Source organism: Microcaecilia unicolor, chromosome 5, assembly GCF_901765095.1.
Source record: "Microcaecilia unicolor chromosome 5, aMicUni1.1, whole genome shotgun sequence".
Classification (NCBI taxonomy): domain Eukaryota; kingdom Metazoa; phylum Chordata; class Amphibia; order Gymnophiona; family Siphonopidae; genus Microcaecilia; species Microcaecilia unicolor.
Window position 1 is genome coordinate 36,431,369 of NC_044035.1, and position 23,543 is coordinate 36,454,911.

At 43.4% G+C, this 23,543-nt stretch overlaps 1 protein-coding gene across 1 annotated transcript in view; it reads right to left on the reverse strand.

The window, feature by feature from the left end:
* CFAP58 (cilia and flagella associated protein 58) overlaps nucleotides 1-23,543 on the reverse strand; it is a 462,734-nt gene that overhangs the window by 229,066 nt on the left and 210,125 nt on the right. The window contains exon 13 of the mRNA XM_030202779.1: nucleotides 18,084-18,307. Coding sequence (XP_030058639.1) covers nucleotides 18,084-18,307 — 224 coding nt within the window. The remainder of the gene's footprint in view (nucleotides 1-18,083; nucleotides 18,308-23,543) is intronic.

Consider the following 23,543-nt stretch of genomic DNA (forward strand, 5'->3'; position numbering starts at 1 on the left):
ACCAAGTTAATATGCTCATTTTTCTTGATTCCATTAATTAAAAGTGCTGCAGAGTTTTGAATCATGTACAAAGACCTACTTAGTACATCAGGAAAGCCCAAATAGAGAATGTTATATGTGGTTAAAATTTGAACACCTCTCCAAAAATCTTCCTTACACAGAAAACACTTAAATCTCTTACAGTTCTTAGTTTAAAGTATGTTCCATGGTCTACCTTCAAAAACTGTGAATACATCATCAGGGCCAGCTCAAGGATATCTCACACCTTAGGCAAACCTTTGGCTATGTTCTCCTCCCCCCAGGAGCAGCTAAAAGGCTTCCCCTCCCCCATCCAAGTATTCAGCACCCCCCTTTACTTTCCTAGTCTTTCACAGTCCATACCGCCTTTCTTTCCTTTATCTCCCAAGTCCAGCATCTCAACTTCCCTACTCCTAGGTGTATAGCATCTTTTTTTCCTTTCCCCACCTTCTCCCAGGTGTCCAGTATCGATGTTTTCTGTCCCTACTCCCTACTTCCTCTTCCCCCTGAGTCTCTAGTGGGGATCCAAGTCTGATGGGCAAAATGGTGAAAGCTATGGTTAAGAGCAAAATTATTGGTCTTGTGTTCTCCTTTCAATTCCCTTGGTTGCCCTAACTGATATCAAGGTTCTGAGGCTACTAAACAGGTTTCCCGCCTACTGTGAAGAGCAGAAAGAAGAGAGAGAGGGATAAGGAATGCTGTTGCAATGCCCTGTCTGATGCATGTGTCACCTGCAAGGGTATCAATTGGGGAGTTATTTGCAACACCTGCTATTTCGAGGGCTCCTGTGAGCCACAATACCCGGTCACAATGGACCCTCGTCCTCCGGTAGCATATTCCCACAAAATGATGAACACTGAGTAAGAGGTTGTGACCCCTTTATTGACCTTCCACAATCACACTGAACAGATCAGACTCTATGAAGCTCAGCAAATGTTATGAAGCATACAATAACACAGCCCCAACTGAGACACTATGCCAGAATGAAGCTTCAGAACAGAACAATGATGCTCAGCATGCAATTGTTCCCCACTGGCCACAGCCAGAAGACAGATGTAACTGGTTTTACCTAAACACATACTCTCAATAGGATTGTTCTATGGTACAAGGTACAAAGTTTACAGACATTCTTTTATAATAGCATCTTCTGGTAGACTCAATCTTAGCTTTGCGAAAGTTAAAGCAGTACGGGGTTAAGTGAGTGGGCCAGCAGTTGGTGAAGTGGGAAATGAGCCCAGTTCTCCTTGCTCCCAGCCTATTGCCCTAACCATTAAGCTATTGGTCCAGGCAGAGCTCCAAAGTTTGACTATGAGGGATCCATAGAGCTACAAGTCAAACATCTCTGGCCACCCACAAACCATCCTGGTATGGGATGTGAAGTGTTACACAGGCACAAGCACATTCTGATACCACACCCCCAAGACCCTGATTGAGATAAGTAATCTCGTTATGCATCAGAACTCACATTGCCCTCAGACCACCTTCAGGCAGTGAAGCTGCATACTGGAACAGGAAGCCTGATGCACATCACTCATCTGGAGCTTGGGATGCTCCACCCATAACAGAGCAATTGAAAATGGTTGCACAACTGAAATAGGAAATTTACCTTCATTGCAGGGAACAGCTGTAGTTAAAGGTACTCTAAGAAAGGATGAACTATCCTACAGAAGCAGAGATCAAGGTAAGAAACACCTGTGTCTGTAGAATGTAAAAAAAAATAAGAAATTCTACAGTAGAAGACACCAACAGAGTTTCTGAGTCCCCCAAAAAACAAATACAATCAGACTTGGGCACTGTTTGGAGCAAGTGCACAAATCCGCATGCTTCTTTGTTGGCATCAGAATCCGCGCCTTTCGTAGAATACGGTTTCTGCGCCGATTTTCATGAGGGAAAGGATGCCACTGATACAACACAAGATTCTTGTTTATCAGCAGTTCTGTTCAGTATTTTTTGTTGCCTTTACTGAATTGTTTTAACATCCAATTTAGACTGTATGCTGAAGACATTTAGTCTTTGATACCTTTTGTTGACACTATTAAAGCGACGTTTAGTAATCTGAACCTGGTCATGCTGTCTATTCATTGCTGGATGAAAGCAAATTGTTTAAAACTGAATGTTAACAAAATACAGATTTGAATGTTATCAATTCATGTTTTCCCTGGCATGCCTATAAGTTTTTAATTTTGAAGGTGATGATACTTCTGTTATGGTATAAGCCAATTGTCAGAATTATCAGAGTTATTGATTTTACCAATATAAAAATGCAGCTTTTAAAAGATGTATTGAAACTGCATTTCAATATCTTCTTTCCCCTTGTCCCTGGGAATTTCTGGTAGCAGGGCTAGTCAATTACAAACACTTAACAAAGACAAAAGAGAGAGATATAGCTTCCTCTGCCCTCCCACCTAACAAAAGCTTGACTAAGGTGGGTACCTGGATGCTCATCAGGACATCTCTGAAAACCAAAGACCCAAGAGACCGAAAGTCTGGAGAACCCATTGAAGACAAAGACTTCAGAGGAAAAGCATAAACAAAACATTTGCCTGTCATCAGAGGTATACCTGCCCCCTCCCATCATCTATCAGATAAATGGACGCCAGGACATCTGCAGAAAGGAGAGACCTATAATGCAGATCATGTGAACAGACTACAATAACCATAATGCCTGGCGAGTTATCCAGTGCAAACCAGGAAGCAGGTGCTGGGACTCTGTGATCATATCCTCCTGCAGCTTGCAAGATATAAAAGCAAAAGCTGTTTCCCCAAGATTCAGATTCTCTCTTCAGCTGTAAGTAACTCAGATCCACTCACTGCAGAAGCCCTGCTCCTGTCCTGAACATGTGCTTACCTCATGCTGTTCATACTATGTAACAAGGACTTGTAAGTAACATAACTTTTGATCTAGACCTGCTACTTTACTTTAGCACAGATTATCTGTAAAGATCTCTTTAAAAAACCTACCTCTCGTGTGCATTTGTATATTAAATCAACCTTTTTGAAGCTAAAAATACGGTCTCTTTGTGTTCTGAGTATGTGGTATCTTTTATATATTCTTAATTTAATTTATTGCAATTATCACCTTTGGTGATTGGTGGAGAAATTAATATCCTAAAACTTATAAATACAGCGCCTGCTCTTAAATTATAAACAGTAGCGAGTGCTCTAGAGCTCTTTCCCCCAAGATAAATCATTTCTTGTAACATTTCTATTGTTCAAAAATTACGTAATTTAGGAGTGATTGTGGATTCTGGTTTAACAATGAGGGTGCAGACTCAGAAAATTATTAGGTTTGTATTTTTTAATTGAGATTAATAAACCGCTTAAAGGATTTGTTGAAACCATGCAATTTTTGGTCGGTGGTTCAAAGCCTTGTTTCACCCAGTTTCGATTATTGTAATGGACTGCCTTACAGGTGATCCAGGATTCAGTCGCCAGGGTCATAACTGGTTATAATCGTTATGAGCATATCTCGCCAAAAAAAAAAAGGAAGTACACTGGCTCCCTATTGAACACCAAATACAATTCAAGATCATTTGTACGGTTTTTAAAATAATAATGGGACAATGGCTAGGGTTTTAGCTGCGAAGCTTGATATATATCATCCCATATGATCGCTGAGATCAACAGATCAATCTATATTGGATGTTCCATCACACCATATGATAAAATCAAATGAGCTCAGGAATTCTATTTTTTTTATATAGCAGGTCCTGTGTTATGGAGCAAATTACTGCAGAGCCTGAGAAGGACTCAGGATATGAAAGAATTAAAAGAGAATTAAAAACTCTCCTCGTTGTACAGGCATACGAGAGGGTGGCTGATTGATTTAAGTACATGCAAGTTTGTGTTTGGTGCTGTAGTTATTGACTTTTATGGGTTATTTTTATGTGTTTAAAGGTCTTATTTTTGTATGTAATATGTGATTTTTATATTATGAATGTATGCTTTGTGATCCACCTAGGACTTCTGGATTGTACGGAATATAAGTTTATAAATTACTAAATAGACACACCCATGCTCCGCCCCCATCGCCGCCTCTTTTTTCAGTGCAGAAAATTAAGTGTGATGGGCACCTTCTGTACTGAATTGGGCCTTTGTAGAATTGCACTTAGCTTGCTTCCTTCTTTTTGGCGCCTAAATTGGGCACCCCTATATCACCAGTGCTGAAAGAGCTGCACTGGTTACCAGTAGTGCAAAGGGTGATATTTAAAGTTTTATTATTGATTCATCGGCAAATTCATGCTACAGTACTTGTATATTTTTCTAATATTTTAAAAATGTATTGTCCAACGTGATCTTTAAGATCTGAGACTGCAACAGCACATCATTATCCTGAGAGCCACACCTATGCGTTTTCTATGCAGGACCTATGATGTGGGACAGGCTTCCAGGACATTTGAGACTTGTAAATACTCTGCAATTTAAAAAATACCTGAAAGCCCACTCTTTTGTGAAGGCTTTGCCGGAGGAATGAACCCTTTACTGATGTCCAAAGCTGCTGCTTTAAATGATGTTTGCTATGTGATCTATGTAGATTTTATTGCTAGCCGCTTTGCATAAAGCGAGAGATAAACATTGAAAATAAATAAATAGAATTAGGGGGGATACGCCATTATTCTAAACGTTAACAAACATTTACCCCAAATTCTATATAGTCCGACTGGATTTGCACACGCAAATCTGGGTGTATTCTGATTTCCGCGCACACTCAATTGGTTAACAAGCTAACCAAAATCAGGGATCTCTACAGCAGAAAGTAACTTTGGAAGGGAAGCTATAGCACATGCAGCACTCTGGAGAAAACATAGAGGGGCATTTTCGAAAGGGACGTCCTCGTTTCGATTTGGACATCCTCGCAAAACGTCCTGATCCAGGGGTGGAGAAACCCATATTTTCAAAACAAGATGGACGTCCATCTTTCATTTCGATAATATGGTCAGGGACATCCAAATCCTTAAATTTGGTCATCCCTAGATTTGGTCGTTTCTGATTTTCTGCGATAATCAAAACCAAGGACATTCATCTCAGAAACGACCAAATGCAAGCCCTTTGGTCGTGGGAGGAACCAGCATTTGTAGTGCACTGTTCCCCCTGACATGCCAGGACACCAACCGGGCACCCTAGGGGGCACTGCAGTGGACTTCAGAAATTGCTCCCAGGTACATAGCTCCCTTACCTTGTGAGATGAGCCCCCCAAAACCCACTAACCCCAACTGTACACCACTACAATAGCCATTACGGGTGAAGGGGGGCACCTAGATGTGGATACAGTGGGTTTGTGGTGGGTTTTGGAGGGCTCACTGTTTCCTCCACAAACGTAACAGGTGGGGGGGGGGGGAATGAGCCTGGGTCTGCCTGCCTGAAGTGCACTGCACCCACTAAAACTGCTCCAGGGACCTGCATACTGCTGTGATGGACCTGAATATGACATCTGAGGCTGGCATAGAGGCTGGCAATCAATATTTTGAAAGATATTTTTGAGGGTGGGAGGGGGTTAGTGACCACTGGGGGAGTAAGGGGAGGTCATCCCCGATTCTCTCCGGTGGTCATCTGGTCATTTCAGGCACATTTTTGTGCCTTGGTCGTAAGAAAAACACGACCAGGTAAAGTCGTCCAAGTGTTCGTCAGGGACGTCTTTGTTTCTTTCGATTATGGGTCAAGGACGTCCAAGTGTTAGGCACGCCCAAGTCCCGCCTTCGTTACGCTTCTGATACGCCCCCTTGAACTTTGGCCGTCCCTGCAACGGAAAGCAGTTGGGGATGTCCAAAATCGGCTTTCAGTTATACCGATTTGGACAACCCTGTGAGAAGGACGCCCATCTTCCGATTTATATCGAAAGATGGACGTCCTTCTCTTTCGAAAATGAGCCCACTAGTAAGCTCTCTGGCAAGCAGTGGTGTGAAATGCCCTCTGCATGCTAAGCAAAACTTAGAAGAGGAAACCCTTCTCTTTCCACTGCAAAATCTTAGCTCCCCCAACAGCATGAACAGGATTCCAAGCATACTGCCTCCCAGCACCAACACCCGCCCCCCAACCCCGCTACCGATAGGGATATCTCTGATGAATGAAAAGAAGAGATAGATGGGGGCAATAATCATCTGTTGCCTCAACTTTTCATTTGATCCCTTTCTTCTGGCTAGCAACACAGACCATTGGGATGCAGCACAGACTCAGTACTTCTGGTCTCCACAGCCCCTCTACCAGCATGCTTCTGTTCTGGATCTGCAAGGATGTCAGTAGACAAAGGAGGGGGCCACAAGGATCGGCATTACTGCATATTTTCCAAGTCCCCAGAGTACAGAATGAAGACCTGCAGTCCACTGGTTCAGCCTCCCTGACTCTGTATATGAGCTGCAAGGTAAGAAGTGCACTGTCCTCACCTCACTGTCTGCTGCTATCACTGTTATATGCCCTGGTTGGCAAATAGCCACTCCAGGGCCATTTTGAAAGGCACTTGTTACCATCCCCCAAATTGTGATGCTGTAGGCAGATGCCTAATCTGCCTAGAGGTAAGGCCAGCCCTTTGTCTCATTAGCTGTGCATTTAAAATAAAGTCAAGATAGTGAACTTCATTGGCCAGTATAATCACATTATCATCTATTCTCATAAAATTAGGAAAATTATGACTTTTAGATTATGCTTTATCATTGCTTCCGTTTTCTTAAAAAAATAGTCAACAATTTGATTTAAACCAATTAATAATTTCTGAAAATCTGTAGAACTCATAAACCTATAAAGACAGAAAAGAAACAATCAATGACTGATCTTGCTAAATGTTTCAAAAACCAAATTATTGGTTTAAGAGTGCTATTCAGTGATTAAATAGATTACTATACTTTGACTGACAACATCGATATTTCCATTGAGGATCTTGCAGGGATACCTCTAAATCACCATTAGGATGAATTTACTCTGCTTACTATAAATAAACTGGTAGAAAAATGTAGTAAAGGGTTCTGTGATCTAGATCCTTGTCCTGCACACCTATTTCAATATTTCCCCCGCAGAGGCCAATGTGTGGCTGCAGTTCTTTTATGAATTAATCTCTTGGTCAAGATCTTTTTTTCCAGAATCTTTAGGCTCTATTTACCTAACTCCTTTAGTAAAAGATGAGAAGACATTTTTAAAGGAATGTTCAAATTACCGTTCAATGGTCAACCTACTATTCTCGGCTTAGACACTTGGGATACGTGGCGCTAAGGAACTCAGGGGTGCTTTTACTAGGCCGCGGTAAAAAGTGGCCTGCAGTAGTACAAGCGTGTGTTTTTGGGTGCGCGCTGGGCCAGATTTTACCACTTTTTTTTAATGGACCGGGAAAAGGGCCAGTGGTAAAATTGAAACCACCGCAAACCAGGGGCGTATCTGTAATGGGGCCACGGGGGCCAGGGCCCCCATAGATTTGGCCCTGCACCCCCCTACCGACAGCCCTCACAACCCCCCTCCCGCCGCCAACCTGCCATCGTCTACCTTCGCTGGCGGGAGACCCCAACCCCTGCCAGCCGAAGCCGTCTTCCTTCATTGTTTGATTCTTCTTTCTTAGTCTGACTCTGACGTCCTGCACAGTGAAGGAAGACGGCTTCGGCTGGTGAGGGTTGGGGGGTGGGGGTTGGGGTCCCCCACCAGCAAAGTTAGGCGACAGCAGGCGGAGGGTCAGCGGCGGTCGAGACGGTCGTCGGGCGGGCCACGGAGGTGGTTCTGGCGGCGGCAGGGGGGTGGCAGCAATGGCGGCGGGTGGGGCGGCGGCGGCGCTGGGGGGGGGCTAAAATGTGACCCCTCACCTCGGCTCTGGACCCCCCCTACTGGCGAAGTCCAGATACGCCCCTGCCGCAAACCTATTTACGGCCTGAGCCCCAACGCCACTCATTGATCTAGCAGTAAGGGCTCATGTGTTACATACGCAGTGACCAGTCAGAGAGCACCAACTGCCGATTAACACTGGAACTGCCATGTGCAGTAGGAAAAAAAAAAATAAGTTGTCCAAACATTATGGGTGCACTTCAAATCTGAAATTACCGCCAGGGGTGCTTGCTAGCCAGGTGGTTGTCTCGTTTTGGCACACCCAGAACACACGTAGAGCCTACCACACCTTTGTAAAAGGGTCCCTCACTGAATATATGTGGGACATCTTGGATTGTGTGTAGTCTAGATTTAGAAAAGATTTTAGTACAGAAACTTGTTTACTGGTGTTAATGATTGAATTTAGGATGATTTTAAATAAAATAAATAAAAAAAAGGTATGGTCATGTTGCTCCAGCTGGACGTGAGCTCAGCATTTGATTTGGTGTCTCATGAAATGTTGTTATTCCAACTTAGATTTATGCACAGGTAATTAATATGTTGTTATAGTTTTCAGCTTTCTTGAGAAAAAAAAAGTTAGAGTTTGACAAAATGTGCACTAATTCTGGAACAACAATACACAACCTCTAACTGTAATACATCTTTTCATTTAAGAAATGAACTAAGACACATCTTCTCAAGAAACCCAACAACTATTCCATACGTACTAATAGTTATCTTGCCAACCACTGTAAAACACAGCATCATATAACCTTGTAAATGTAACTGAATCAATGCAATCTCTAACAACTGTTAAATGTAAGTCACATTGAACCAAAACTCGTTTTTGGATAATTGTGGGATACAAGTATGAATGAATGAATGAAAAATGAAGAGATTTCTGATTACAGGTCTCCAGGCTGTGGTGTCCCTCAGGATTCCCCATTGTCTCCTATATTGTTTCGTGTCTATTTAAGCCCTTAGCTAGGATATTATGTTCACTGGGAACATCATACCTGTCCGATACCATCCAATTGATACTCCCAATTCAGCAGTCTTTAACTCAGATGTATAAGTTTTTATATCTTTGTTTTGATAAAATAGCTGCTTGAATGAGAATTCATTCTTTAAAATGAAATGCTGACAAGACGACAATTTTACGGTTATTGAGCAATGATCATTCTGTTCCTCCGAAAGGACCAATTATTGGAGGGGAAGAGATACCATGAAGTTTAAGTATACTGATAGATTCATCTTAGATACTAGAAGCCAAGATTAATCATATTATTGAATCATGTTTTTGCAAACTGAAATTATTTCAGGCAGATTTATGATTTTTTTTTCTTTAAGGGGCCTTTTTACTAATGCTTAGTGCTCGCTAATGGACATTAGCGAGCGCTAAGTACACATGACCCATAGGTATGAAATAGTTTGTGCAGCATTTAGCCCACCTTAATGTCCGTTAGTATACACTAAGCTCTAGTAAAAGAGCCCCTCAATGATTTGCAAATTGTTCATTTTTCTTCACTCAACCTGTAATTAAACTCTGGAATTCGTTGCCAAAGAATGTGGTAAAGGCGGTTAGCTTAGCGGAGTTTTAAAAAGGTTTGGACGGCTTCTTAAAGGAAAAGTCCATAGACCGTTATTAAATGGACTTGGGGAAAATCCACTATTTCTGGGATAAGCAGTATAAAATGTTTTGTACTTTTTTGGGATCTTGCCAGGTATTTGTGACCTGGATTGGCCACTGTTGGAAACAGGATGCTGGGCTTGATGGACCTTTGGTCTTTCCCAGTATGGCAGTACTTATGTACTTATTTCATCTTGGACTGACTATAGTAACAGCTTCTTCTTGGGTCTGCCAATAAAACTGATAGATAAGATTCAATTACCTCGAAATAGAAAGACTTCAGATGATGGTTTTTAAGAAGTTTTTTTTCCCTGATATCTACACCGGCCACCCTCCAATCTTCAGGTACTACGGATGACAGCTTACAGATCACTAATAGCACCCTAGGGTGCATGCCATCTGGTCCAGGTGATTAACTATTCTTTAAATTGTCAATTTGGCTCAGTACATCTTCCATGTTCGCAGAGATTTCTTTCAGCTCCTCCTTATTGTCATCCTTGAAAACCATTTCTGGTACAGGTATATCTCTTACATATTCTTCCGTAAAGACCGTATAGCGAAAGGTCAAGAGATGGTGTAAAGGGTAATGATTATTTCATTGGTGAAGAATTATTTTTGTTTCCAAAATAAATTTTGTCAACAAATCAAAGTAACTGCAATGGGAGCCTCTACAGCCTGAATTTCTATGTTGGCTCTTTTGAAGGTAACTATCGAATTGAGCACCTTTACCATAATACAATTAATCAAAGAAGCAGGTATCACCATCATAGCAACTCAGAGGACCTCTTTACCTCATCCTCTTCCACTGCGATTGATACCCCTTTAGCAGGGCCTTCTAAAATATTTTTAGAGAGAATATAGGAAATGGATCCCCAAGAGAAGAGAGCATTAGGAACAGATCACCTGAGACACCAGACAGAATTGAGAGGGAGAGGATGCCCTCTGAGAAGAGAATGGAAGCAAGCGTACTAATTTTCAACCTTTCAGACTATACTTAAGAGACTAAGAGGGGCATTTTTGATAAAACATCTAAGTCTGGTTTTGGACGTTGTGCTGAAAAAGGCCAAAATTCAAGTGGTGAACATGGCCATTTTCAAACCCAAAAAAACGTCTTATCTTTTTGTTTCAAAAATGGGCATTTCCTTAGATGTTTTTAGATGTTTTGTGCCCAGTGCATCTTTCTTTTGTGATCATTTTTGGGGGGAAAAAAAAAAAACTCCAAGTGAAAAACATCCCATTGGGGAAAACATTCAAGCCATTGGGATGTAAGAGGAGCCAGCATTCTTAGTAGACTGGCCACACAGACATCCCAGCAGAGCAGTGGGGCACCCTGGGGGGCACTGCAGTGGACTTCACATAAAGCTCCCAGGTACACATCTCACTGTTACCCCTTTATATTGTACTAGCCGTTAAGCCCATTAAAATGGGCGAGATTTCCAGCTACCCTCCTCGCCGCCGCTCCCTCCCCCCTCCGTGCCGGGCCCCCTGCACTGACCTGACAGCACCTCTCACCTCCGTGTGAAAGTGCTGCAGGCAGCAGCAGCAGATCGCTCTGCTGCTGCCTGCAGCGCTTCCACACGGAGGTGAGAGGCGCTGTCAGGTCAGTGCAGGGGGCCCGATATGGAGGGGGGCGGGAGCGGCGGCGGGGATGGGGGGAGGGTGGAGGTTGGTGCGCGCAATGTTTGTTTCCAGGCTCCAGCGGCAGCATCCAACAGTCTGACTCCATTTCCCTCTCTGTTCCGCCCTCTGACGTCATCACGTCTTGACGCGAGAGCGGGACAGAGAGGGAAGTCTCTACTGCGCATTTGCAGGTGAGTCGGTCACTTGCCATTTATATGTTTGATAGGGAGCACTTCAAAACCTACTAAAAGAAATTACTGCGCCCAACTATACACCACTATAATGGTCCTTATGGCTGCAGGTGTCACCTACATGTGCGTACAGTAAGGTTTTTGGTGGGTTTGGGGGGGGCTGACACTTTTCACCACAAGTGTAACAGTTACAGTAGTTTATGGGCCTGGGTCCCCTTCTCCACAGTGCACTCCACTGACATGCTTGCTGCTCTAATAGGACTGGTCATAACATCCGACCCTGTCATAGAGGCTGGAATGTACTGTTTCTTTCACATCCTTTGGGGAGTAGATGGGGTCAGTGACCACTGGGGGAGTAAATGGGGGAGGGGTCATGCCTTAATCCCTTCAGTAGTCATTTAGTCATTTAGGACACCTTTTTATGATTTAGTCATGAATGAAGCAGATCCAGACCAAAATGTCGAACTTTTAGCCCTGGATGTTTTTGCTTTGTTCCATTATGGCAGAAAAACGTCAAAGTTGTGGGAATGCCCAAATCCCACCCCTGACATGCCCCTGACACGCCCCCTTGTGATCTGGACACAGTGCAGGCAAACTGCAGAGAAAATTGTATAAAAACGTGTTTGCAGACTAGGGATGTGGATGTTTTTGCAAGAAAAATGTCCATCTGCCGCTTTTATGTTGTTTCTTGGACATTAACACCTTCCAAACATGAGTCAATTTATTTCGTTTTAGTCGGTAATTATAAATAATACACACATTGCCAATAGTACAGCAACACATTCAAACCTTTCTACTGTAAGAAACTCGATATCATGGTTTAACGAAGAACTGAAAAAACTAAAAACACAAGTTAGGAGGCTTGAACGAGCATGGAATAAAATAAAAGATGAACACACACTTAACGCATGGAAACAAACGCAAAGAAAATACAAATATGCAATAAGACAAACCAAAAGGTCATACTACAAAACCAAAATTGGGCCAGACTACAAAAACACGCATAAACGTTTCCAACTCGTGAACAAACTACTAGACACTACACCGGTCACCACAACTAACACAGACACCCCATCAGCAGACAACCTTGCTAAATATTTCAACGAGAAAATTATAAAGTTACGAACCACGTTACCACCTAACACCACCGACCATGAAAAATTCTTTCAATGCCTGGACCCAATCCCCGATGAATATCCAGCAGACCGAATTTGGACGTACACAAACTCAAAATTCAACAAGGTATAATGAACCAATCTGATTAATATGTAAGTACTAAACATAGGACATAAACTTATTCAATAGTAAATACTTATTTAAAGTAGACAATATATAACGGTATTCATTGCATTAGTATGAGCAAATGTATAAACACTAAAATAACAAGCATTTAAATAGCCAGTATAGATTATAGGACTTGTATCATTTGCACATCTATATAAATAAATCCCACCTCGAATGTTCTGAAGCTCACTGCAAGGCACTGAAGCACTGCACTCCTGTAGTCTTCGTAGGCTAGGGTCACCCTCAGTCATAGACCCGCCCTCAGCCACGCCCCATCTGTACATAAAACGCTACCTCAATGTTCTGAGGACAAAAGCTCCTGAAGCCAACTGCACACTCCCTCAAGGGTTCATTAGTTCATGGTGGTGAAGCCATGAAACTCACCATGTCTGTGTTCCCCGCCCTCGCGTCAAACGTGATGACGTCGAGGGCGCAACACAGACGGCCATCAATACACCCGCCCCCACCCACACACTTCACTCCCTCCATCCCTCCCACTTTGACGCCCATCACGCCACTAACAACCATTTACTCACTCCCCCCTCCCTCCGATTCCAACACACCCCCTCCGCGACCCTCTGCACAGCACCCTTCCCTCCGAAAACCCTCCCCCGAACCCTTCGCCTACCTCTCCTAACGCTGAACAACTTCTCTTCTCGCCTGCGGGGCGTGCCTTCATGAAGGAGTATCTGTCGTCTCTGTGCATGCGTCTGACGTCAGACACACGCAAAGACACGTCAACAGATGCTCCTTCAACAAGGAATGCCCCGCAGCACTGAAAAGAAGTCCACCTCCATCACCACACGCATGCTGAGGCTTTGGGCCAGCTTCTCCGGAGGTAAAGGTGCTCTCCACAGAGTCGCGCCACGGGGGGGGGGCAGCCAGTAACGCGAAAGGAGGGGGTTCCAATCGGAGGGAGGGGGGAAGTCTACAACTCCGTGGGAGGGCCGTCTGCAACTCGGGAGGGAGGGAACTACTACTACTACTACTATTTAGCATTTCTATAGCGCTACAAGGCATACGCAGCGCTGCACAAACATAGAAGAAAGACAGTCCCTGCTCAAAGAGCTTACAATCTAATAGACAAAAAATAAATAAAGTAAGCAAATCAAATCAATTAATGTGAACGGGAAGGAAGAGAGGAGGGTAGGTGGAGGCGAGTGGTTACAAGTGTTTACGAGTCAAAAGCAATGTTAAAGAGGTGGGCTTTCAGTCTAGATTTAAAGGTGGCCAAGGATGGGGCAAGACGTAGGGGCTCAGGAAGTTTATTCCAGGCGTAGGGTGCAGCGAGACAGAAGGCGCGAAGTCTGGAGTTGGCAGTAGTGGAGAAGGGAACAGATAAGAAGGATTTATCCATGGAGCGGAGTGCACGGGAAGGGGTGTAGGGAAGGACGAGTGTGGAGAGATACTGGGGAGCAGCAGAGTGAGTACATTTATAGGTTAGTAGAAGAAGTTTGAACAGGATGTGAAAACAGATAGGGAGCCAGTGAAGTGACTTGAGGAGAGGGGTCGTATGAGTAAAGCGACCCTGGCGGAAGACGAGATGGGCAGCAGAATTTTGAACCGATTGGAGAGGAGAGAGGTGACTAAGTGGGAGGCCAGCAAGAAGCAGATTGCAGTAGTCTAAACGAGAGGTGACAAGGGTGTGGATTAGGGTTTTGGTAGAGTGCTCGGAAAGAAAGGGGCGGATTTTACGGATGTTGTAAAAAAAGAAACGACAGGGAAACATGAAGGAACGGAGGGGACCCTTGCTAGCGCCTGTTTCATTGCGTTTTGAAACTGGCCTTCGTTACTAGTGTGTATATAAAATGAGCAGAAGCCATACCAACTTGCTGGTGTATCTAATGAGACCATTTTCTCTTTTCTTAAAAAGATCAATAAGAATAAAATAACTGAGGATAAAACCTAAGGAGAATAGAATCACATAAATCACTACAAACGATGTGGCACAGGGAAGAGTGGAATAAAACACAATGGCTTACCAGAGTGAATGTGCATGCAATTAAAACTCCTGTGCATGTGTTTGCAAGGTTCATCTTCAACCCTATCTCCCTCAACAAGGAAAAGGATCCAGGGATTGTCTTGTATATTAAGATTTTCAAGTCTGGCATAAGACATCCAGAGAATAATTAGGGGGGAAAATGGTATATCTTGAAAAATCATGCCTGTTTGAAACAAAGTAAATTAACGGTTGCATATTCAAGAGGAAAATATCTCAAAGAGAAATTAGTGCCGTCTACTTTACCAGATGAATGAGCACAAGATTCCTTACCACAAAGGCATTTCTCATGTGGCAATTGCATTGTGTGTAGTAATTCAATGATAATATCACGGTTTGAACATCTCATTACAACACAAAATACATAATTAGGCATTACTCAGATTGCAACAGTGTAAATGTTGTCTATATGAAACAGTGTCCATGTCCTCTTTTAACGTGGGTAAAACAAAAAGAAAAATTAAGACCAGGCTCCTGGAATATAAAAGCTGTATAAAAAGGAAGATTCTAACAGCACCCCTTGTGGAATATCATCATGTAATCACACATTTGAGGACTTGAAACATTTTGGAATAAAGCTTGCAAATGGAGAAGAAGGGACATAGATTTGAACTTAATGCAGTATCTCCTTTAAGACTAAAAGTTTTTCTGTAAACAACATATCTGAGTTATTTCATTTTATAGGTTCCATCTTTTATGATAGTTGATGTTTTAAGAAATGTCTACAAGTTTTAATGGAATTTACAAACTGCATATTTATAATTAATGTTTAGTATGTGTATATAAAAGTCATTCTAGATAATCAACAAGGGACTCACAACCATGTGATTCACACCCATGGCAAGTTTTGGATGCTTTTTAGTTATTTCTTAATTTATTAAAAAGGCTCTTTTTAAAGACATTAACAAATGTATTGGTAATCCAGGGACCCTTTTACTAAATGATGTTAAGCCCACTAAAGGATGCTGAGTGGAGGAGTAGCCTAGTGGTTAGTGCAGCGGACTTTGATCCTGGGGAACTGGGTTCGATTCCCACTGCAGCTCCTTGTGACTGTGGGCAAGTCCCTTATCCCTCCATTGCCCCAGGTACAAAATAAGTACCTGTATATATGTAAACTGCTTTGAATGTAGTTGCAAAATACCACAGAAAGGCGGTATATCAAGTCCCATTTCCCTATTTGAGATTCTACATGGAATGTTGCTACTACTGAGATTCTGTTGCTACTATTTGAGATTCTACATGGAATGTTAATGTTGCTATTCCACTAGCAACATTCCACGTAGAAGCCTGCCCTTGCAGATCAGCAACGCAGCCGCGCAGGCTTCTGTTTCTGTGAGTCTGACATCCTGCACGTACGTGCAGGACGTCAGACTCACAGAAACAGAAGCCTGTGCGGCCGCATTGCTGATCTGCAAGGGCAGGCTTCTACAGGGAACGTTGCTAGTGGAGGAGGAGTAGCCTAGTGGTTAGTGCAGCGGACTTTGATCTGAGAAACTACCTTCAAGTCCCACTGCAGCTCCTTGTGACTCTGTCACTTAATCCTCCATTGCTCCTGGTACAAAATAAGTACCTGTATATATGTAAACCGCTTTGAATGCAGTTGCAAAACACCACAGAAAAGCGGTATATCAAGTCCCATTTCCCTTTCCCCTTCCCTTTAAAACCTGGTTAACACATGGAAACAGGGCATTGTGCGGCCACGTTAAGGGGTTCTGTGGTAGCTTGTCTGTTTCCTGTACTGCATTTTCAGATTTTTCCCTCAGGAGGCATAGCATGGGCAGAGAGTTACACTTACCATGTGCTACATCTTCTATACTTCAACAGGCGTCAGAAGTTTCCACTTGGGAAAATCTATGAGCCTTAAAATTTGAATCCTGCTTCCATTCTCCAAGGCTTACGATTTGCGATGTAAAGCCAAGCTGACTTCTTATAAAAACTGCACCAAATAACTGAATCATGGATACTCGAAACCCTAATAGGGGGCATTGTTATTTCAGGTCTCCTAGCCTGCATTTATGCTCTACTAACTTAGCCACTATCTGCTCAGTGAACTCAAAAGTCTATGGAACTCTATCTCAAAAAGTAACTTCAGTCCTTACTACTGCCTCCCAAATGTCCCCTAGGGAAATCTCCCTAGACACTGACAACCCCTGCTCACCAGGCCAAGGACTTGGGATTGCTGTAGATAAAGGAACGATTGCCCATCTTACCTTGCTTCCCTCATTGTTCCTTATATGCCCTCAAGGTCCATTTGATCTTTTAACATGATGAGGAAGATGTGAAAAATAAGAAAAAAAACAAGACAAAAATGAAAATCTATCTAAGGAGTCTATGAGGAGAAGGGAGACCACACATAAATACACAAAGCTAAACACTACTTTTTAAAGAGAAATCTCTGCCGCAGGGGGCAACAGGTCCCTATAGATCTGCATAAAATGAAAGACTGAAGAGGTCCCATGTGAGAATAGCGTGGGAAGAGGTGCACATATATGTTATACTCAAAGTTTCTAGAAGCTTATTTGGCTAGGAGAAACTTTTCCTATGTGGGCTCAGCATGAATGACATCATCCACTTGTAGAGTCTTTGTCATGCTGCTTGTCCATAAGGGCTATGGTAGTGGTGTACAGTTGTGGGGAGTGGGGTTTTTTTTTGGGGGGGGGCTCAGCACCCAAGGTAAGGGAGCTATGCACCTGGGAGCAATTTCTGAAGTCCACTGCAGTGCCCCGTAGGGTGCCCGGTTGGTGTCCTGGCATGTGAGGAGGACCAATACACTACAAATGCTGGCTCCTCCCACGACCAAATGGCTTGGATTTGGTCGTTTCTGAGATGGGCGTCCTCAGTTTCCATTATCACCGAAAAACGGGGAGGAACATCTCTAAGGATAACCATCTCTAAGGTCGACCTAAATGTTGAGATTTGGGCGTCCCCAACCATATTAGCAAAATGAAAGATGGACGCCCATCTTGTTTCAATAATACGGGTTTCCCTGCCCCTTCGCCGGCATGTCCTTAGAGATGGACGCCCTTAGAGATGGTCGTCCCCGTTCAACTATGCCCCTCTGGGGGGGGGGGTCTTTTACTAAAGTTTAGCTCAAGTTATCTGCAACAGGGCCCATTTTATTCCTATGAGCCCTGCTGCAGAAAACTCAAACCCCCTAAAACTCTTTTCTAAGAAACATGTTTAGGCATGTTAAAAACTTGTAGACAATCTGCCACCTTGAAAATCTATTCCAATTAATGTACACTAGCAACTCAATGAACTGTGAACACCTTTCCCAGTGCAGTTGATCAAGCTTTATATAGACCCAGTAATTATGAGAAAAAGTAAGATTTTGATAAGGACTGATTTGGTGCCAATAGTTCTGAGAAATTATTGTTCTGTTGGTTCATGAATTTAAAAGTAGTTCATGTTTGAGGCTAGATAAAGCCAACCATTCTTTAGAGAGAGTTGCTTGCAAATAACAATCTTGACCATGTGTGAAAAATAAGTTATTTGAAATGCTGTGTATGAGATGCAGTGACACAAATGCAACCTTTGATGAAATTTATTCAATCTGTTTTTCTACCTGAGTTCTTCCACGTTGGCCACACTCTTATACAGAATTCCTTTTTCTCGACGAAGTTTCTTTATCTCCAGTTTGAGAAGACGAATGTCCTCCACTCTCTGTTTGTATTGGCTCTCTCCTTTGTTTAATATGGATTGCTGAATTTTGATCTTTTCATACAGCAAGGCCAGTTCATCATTGCGCCTGACTAATTGTGTTCCCAGAATATCCCTCTCACTTATCACCTGAAAATAACAGCACAAAGTAAGACTCCCCTTAGTCAATATAAAATGCTGAGTCACAGTAACAATACTGTACTCTAATGGAACACTTAACACTATCAGCCAGGTATCTGAAATCATTAGTCCTTTGGGAGCTACAGAAATAACAAATTCAGATGAAGGTGCTAAGAACAAATTTCAACTGATTATTGGACTTGTGGGAGAGAAATGCTTTGAATGTATTTTTGGTCCTGGGAGAAAGAAATACTTTCAAAGCACCTCTGGACTCCTACTGACTAGGTAAAAGATGGACTTTGGTAAACTTGAGCTATGGATATGGCAGTTTTGTGTGTGAGGCAGTTCTTTTAACATGTAAATTGATTGCAATATCCCAAACCAGAGTCCAAATGGCAAATACACTGACTGGTATAGAATACAGCAAAGAGAATGAATGAAAACTGGTTTGGAGAGTTTTGGGAGAAAGACAAAATAGAATGGAGAAATTTGTTCTTTCTTTGAATATTGCTAGACAAGTCCTGAAAAGAGGTTTATCCCCATCCTGTCAGCAGAGGGAGAGAGACAACATACTTTTTCCTGTGACATCATCACTAGTGTAAAGAGAGGTGTAGCTCAGGAATGCGCCAGTGAACACATGTCAATGCAAAACACTAATTACAAAGAAGAAATTTCAAAACCTCTCATTAAGACTAATTGTCTTAACTGGCACAAAGTAACATCACCTTGGGGTCACAACCCCTGCTGCCCAAGAGACGGCTTGAGCCCATGTGGAGAGCACTACACAACCCTTCAACCCTCCTGGCCAAATTCAAGCAGGAGATGGCCAAAGGTAAAAGCATACTCCTCCTCCAATTCGACATGTCGAGCGCATTCGACATGGTAAACCACAATATACTACTAAGACTACTCAGCCACTTCGGGATTGAAGGAAACATTCTTAATTGGATTAAAGGTTTTCTAACCACCAGAACTTACCAAGTAAAATCAAACTCAAACATATCACCACCGTGGAAAGCAGCATGTGGAGTACCTCAAGGATCACCACTATCACCAATACTCTTCAACATGATGATGATTCCACTTGCACAGTCCCTATCCAATCGAGGCCTCAACCCGTTCATTTACGCAGATGATGTTACAATCTATATCCCCTTCAGACATGACCTGAAAGAAATAACCAATGAAATCAACGATGGCCTGAACATTATGGACTCCTGGGCAAACTCATTCCAACTGAAACTGAAAACTGAAAATACACACTGCCTCATCCTCACTTCTCAACATAACAAATACAAACCCACAACTATAACTACCCCAGGACACACCCTCCCCACTTCAGACAGTTTGAAAATACTTGGCATCACACTCGACCGCAACCTCACTCTCGAGAGCCAAGTAAACTCTGTAATAAAGAAAATGTTCTATGCAATGTGGAAGCTCAAACGACTAAAATCTTTCTTCCCTAGGGAAACCTTCTAAAATATAATACAATCAATGGACCTAAGTCATGCAGATTACTGTAACGGTATCTACGTGGGATGCAAAGAACAACTAACAAAAAAACTCCAGACCGCCCAAAATACAGCAGCCAGGCTGATATTCAGCAAAACACGCTTTGAAAATGCCAAACCCCTTCGAGAAAAACTGCATTGGCTCCCAATCAAAGAATGGATCATCTTCAAAATTTGCACTCTAGTCCACAAAATCACATATGGCATAGTCCCAGGATACATGACAAACCTCATAGATCTACCAACAAGAAATAGAGTCGGGTCTGCAAGATCATACCTAAACCTACACTACCCAAATTGCAAAGGACTGAAATACAAAACAACCTACGCATCCAGCTTCTCCTACATAAGCACACAATTATGGCATGGCCTCCCAAAAGCTGTGAAAACAATCCATGACCACCTGAACTTCAGGAAATTACTAAAAACCAACCTCTTCAAAAAGGCCTACCCCAACAACCCTACGTAAACCTCCTCACCCAAAGCACAACATGACTAATGATCGTGCTGGACAACACACAACCTTCATCCCTTCAGATCCCCACATATACCTCATTCGATCACTATACAACTTTGTATTTGTTATCAACCGACTGGGCAAATGCCTAACGGTACTAAGTAAGCCACATTGAGCCTGCAAATAGGTGGGAAAATGTAAGATACAAATGCAACAAATAAAATATACCAAGGTGATGGCAAACATCTAGAAGATGAAGATTTTTGTTGCCTTTCCAACCTTCACCTTCTGTAAAAATCAGAACACAAACCAATTGTTTCAAATTGTAGACAAAAATAGATACAGAACTGGCTAAAAAGTGATCAAATCCTGAGAAAAGATTAAATACAGATCTCAGCAGGATAGAGCTTGGAATTCTGAGATATGTCAAGCTGAGCAGATTGCCATTAGAAACACTTTGAGAAACAGATCCTTCAAAGTGGCATATTCCTCAGTGGTTCAAAGGGGACAACCACCAATTTTCCCCACTGGGGAAAGAAGATCCAGAAAGTAGTGTACATAAGTACATAAGTAATGCCATACTGGGAAAAGACCAAGGGTCCATCGAGCCCAGCATCCTGTCCACGACAGCGGCCAATCCAGGCCAAGGGCACCTGGCAAGCTTCCCAAACGTACAAACATTCTATACATGTTATTCCTGGAATTTTGGAGTTTTCCAAGTCCGTTTAGTAGCGGTTTATGGACTTGTCCTTTAGGAAACCGACCAACCCCTTTTTAAACTCTGCTAAGCTAACCGCCTTCACCACTTTCTCCGGCAACGAATTCCAGAGTTTAATTACATGCTGGGTGAAGAAAAATTTTCTCCGATTTGTTTTAAATTTACTACACTGTAGTTTCATCGCATGCCCCCTAGTCCTAGTATTTTTGGAAAGCGTGAACAGACGCTTCACATCCACCTGTTCCACTCCACTCATTATTTTATATACCTCTATCATGTCTCCCCTCAGCCGTCTCTTCTCCAAGCTGTATAGCCCTAGCCTCCTTAGTCTTTCTTCATAGGGAAGTCATCCCATCCCCGCTATCATTTTAGTCGCCCTTCGCTGCACCTTTTCCAATTCTACTATATCTTTCTTGAGATGCGGAGACCAGAATTGAACACAATACTCAAGGTGCGGTCGCACCATGGAGCGATACAACGGCATTATAACATCCTCACACCTGTTTTCCATACCTTTCCTGATAATACCCAACATTCTATTCGCTTTCTTAGCTTTCTTAGTGTATACTCCTTCCTAGGCTAGGCCTGTTACAAAAGCCTTTGTAACAGGTTCCCTGTGCCATCTGGTTGAGGCAACGAGCTCCCCAATCTAATAGGGAAGCATCTGTTGTCATGATCATCCAATCTGGGTTCTCCTGAATGAGCCACCAGTGCATCGCTGCCTTGAGTTGTGGCATCCACGCTACTCAAACCGTGTAATCCTCCAAGAGGGGAGAACATTGGCTGACCATATACAACTGAAGTGTCCGCATGTGATTCCTGGCCCACACAACCACATCCAGGGTGGTTGTCATGGATCTCAGCACCTGCACGTAGTCCCGGGCCCGGGGAGCCGGAATCAGAAACAAGCCGCGTAACTGGTTCCGCAGCCGAAGATTGCATGCTGGCGAGAGGGACACTATCCCTGCCCAAGTGTCAAAAGAGATGCCCAGGTACTCCAGAGAGTGAGAAGGATGCAGGTGGCATTTGGGAAAATTGATCACCCAGCCTAGAGACTGAAGAAGATTGACCACCTGGTCCATATCCGGACAGCTCCCCTCGAAAGACTACACCCAAATGAGCCAATCGTCTAAGTAGGGATGTATCTGTACCCCTTACTTGCGGAGGAAAGCTGCAACTACTACCAGCTTTTGGAGAAAGTCTGTGGAGCAGTAACAAGACCGAAGGGCATGGCATGGAACTGAAAATGCTGACCGAGAACCGCAAAATGCGTACGACTGGTAGCGCTATAGAAGTGATTTATAGTAGTAGTAGTAAAACACTGATGAAGAGGCCAAATAGGGATGTGGAGATATGCACATTTGAGATTGAGGATGGTCAAAACTTTTCCCGAATACACCGCAGCAATCACATAATGCACGGTTTCCATATGAAAATGGCGAATTTGTAAAGCCTTGTTTACATACTTGAGATCCAGAACAGGCCGCAGAGAACCAACCTTTTTGGGTACCAGGAAGTAAATGGAGTAACGACCTTGTCCGAACTCCACTGGAAGCAATGAATGGACTGCCCCCAGTCACTGCAATTCTGCCAGGTACAAATAAGTACCTGTATACAATATGTAAGCCACATTGAGCCTGCCATGAGTGGGAAAGCACGGGGTACAAACGTAACAAAAAAAAATCTGAGGCCGTAGCCCGGCGTTCATCACAAAAAGGTTGTGGTTTCTGAGAAAACGAGTCCTCTGAAAGGACCCTACTCGGCCAGAACGGTAGTGCCTTGTCTCCCTGAACTGTACATGGGACATTCCTGCGCACGAGGCCGACCTGGATTTATCTTCTGGCAGATGCTGACCCTTGGAATCACCCAAAGCTTTAACAATATTCTTCAATGAAAAGAAGCTTCCCCTGAAATGGTAAACTGGCCAAATGTGATTTGGAGGCCAAGTCCGCTGCCCAATGCTGTAACCATATCCAACGGCGTGCCATAACTGTTAGCGAAACCTCTTTGGCAGACGCCCTCAATAGATCATAAAGAAGGTCCACCAGGTATGCCAGCCCAGATTCTAGTGCCGGCAAAAAGCTAACCAGTTCCCCCGTTGTCACACTTGTGAGTTCTTGTACCAAGTAGTGCTGCTGAGCCCGGTACTCGGACCAGGTTCTGCTTGGCGGCTGGACAACCCCGGGTTTCACCTGCGCTGACCGTCGTTCCCCAGAGGTTGAGCCCCTAGGTGCGGGCGGCCTGCAGGACTTACGGGACGGAGCCGGAAGCGGGGTGATGAATGTATTGGCCAGGCAGGCAGCAGGTCAAGAGTGTAATCCAGGTACAAGCGGCAGTCAGTAGGCAGGCGGCAGGCAAGAGAGTAATCCAGGTACAGGCAAGTCAGTAGGCAGGCGGCAGGCAAGAGAGTAATCCAGGTACAGGTGAAAGTCAGTAGGCAGGCATGAGAGTAATCCAGGTACAGGCAAACTCAGCAACAAGGGACCAGTAGATAAGAAGCAGACTACAGAGTTAGAAACACCTACCAAAGTAGAAGCATGGAGTCCAGGGAGAGCT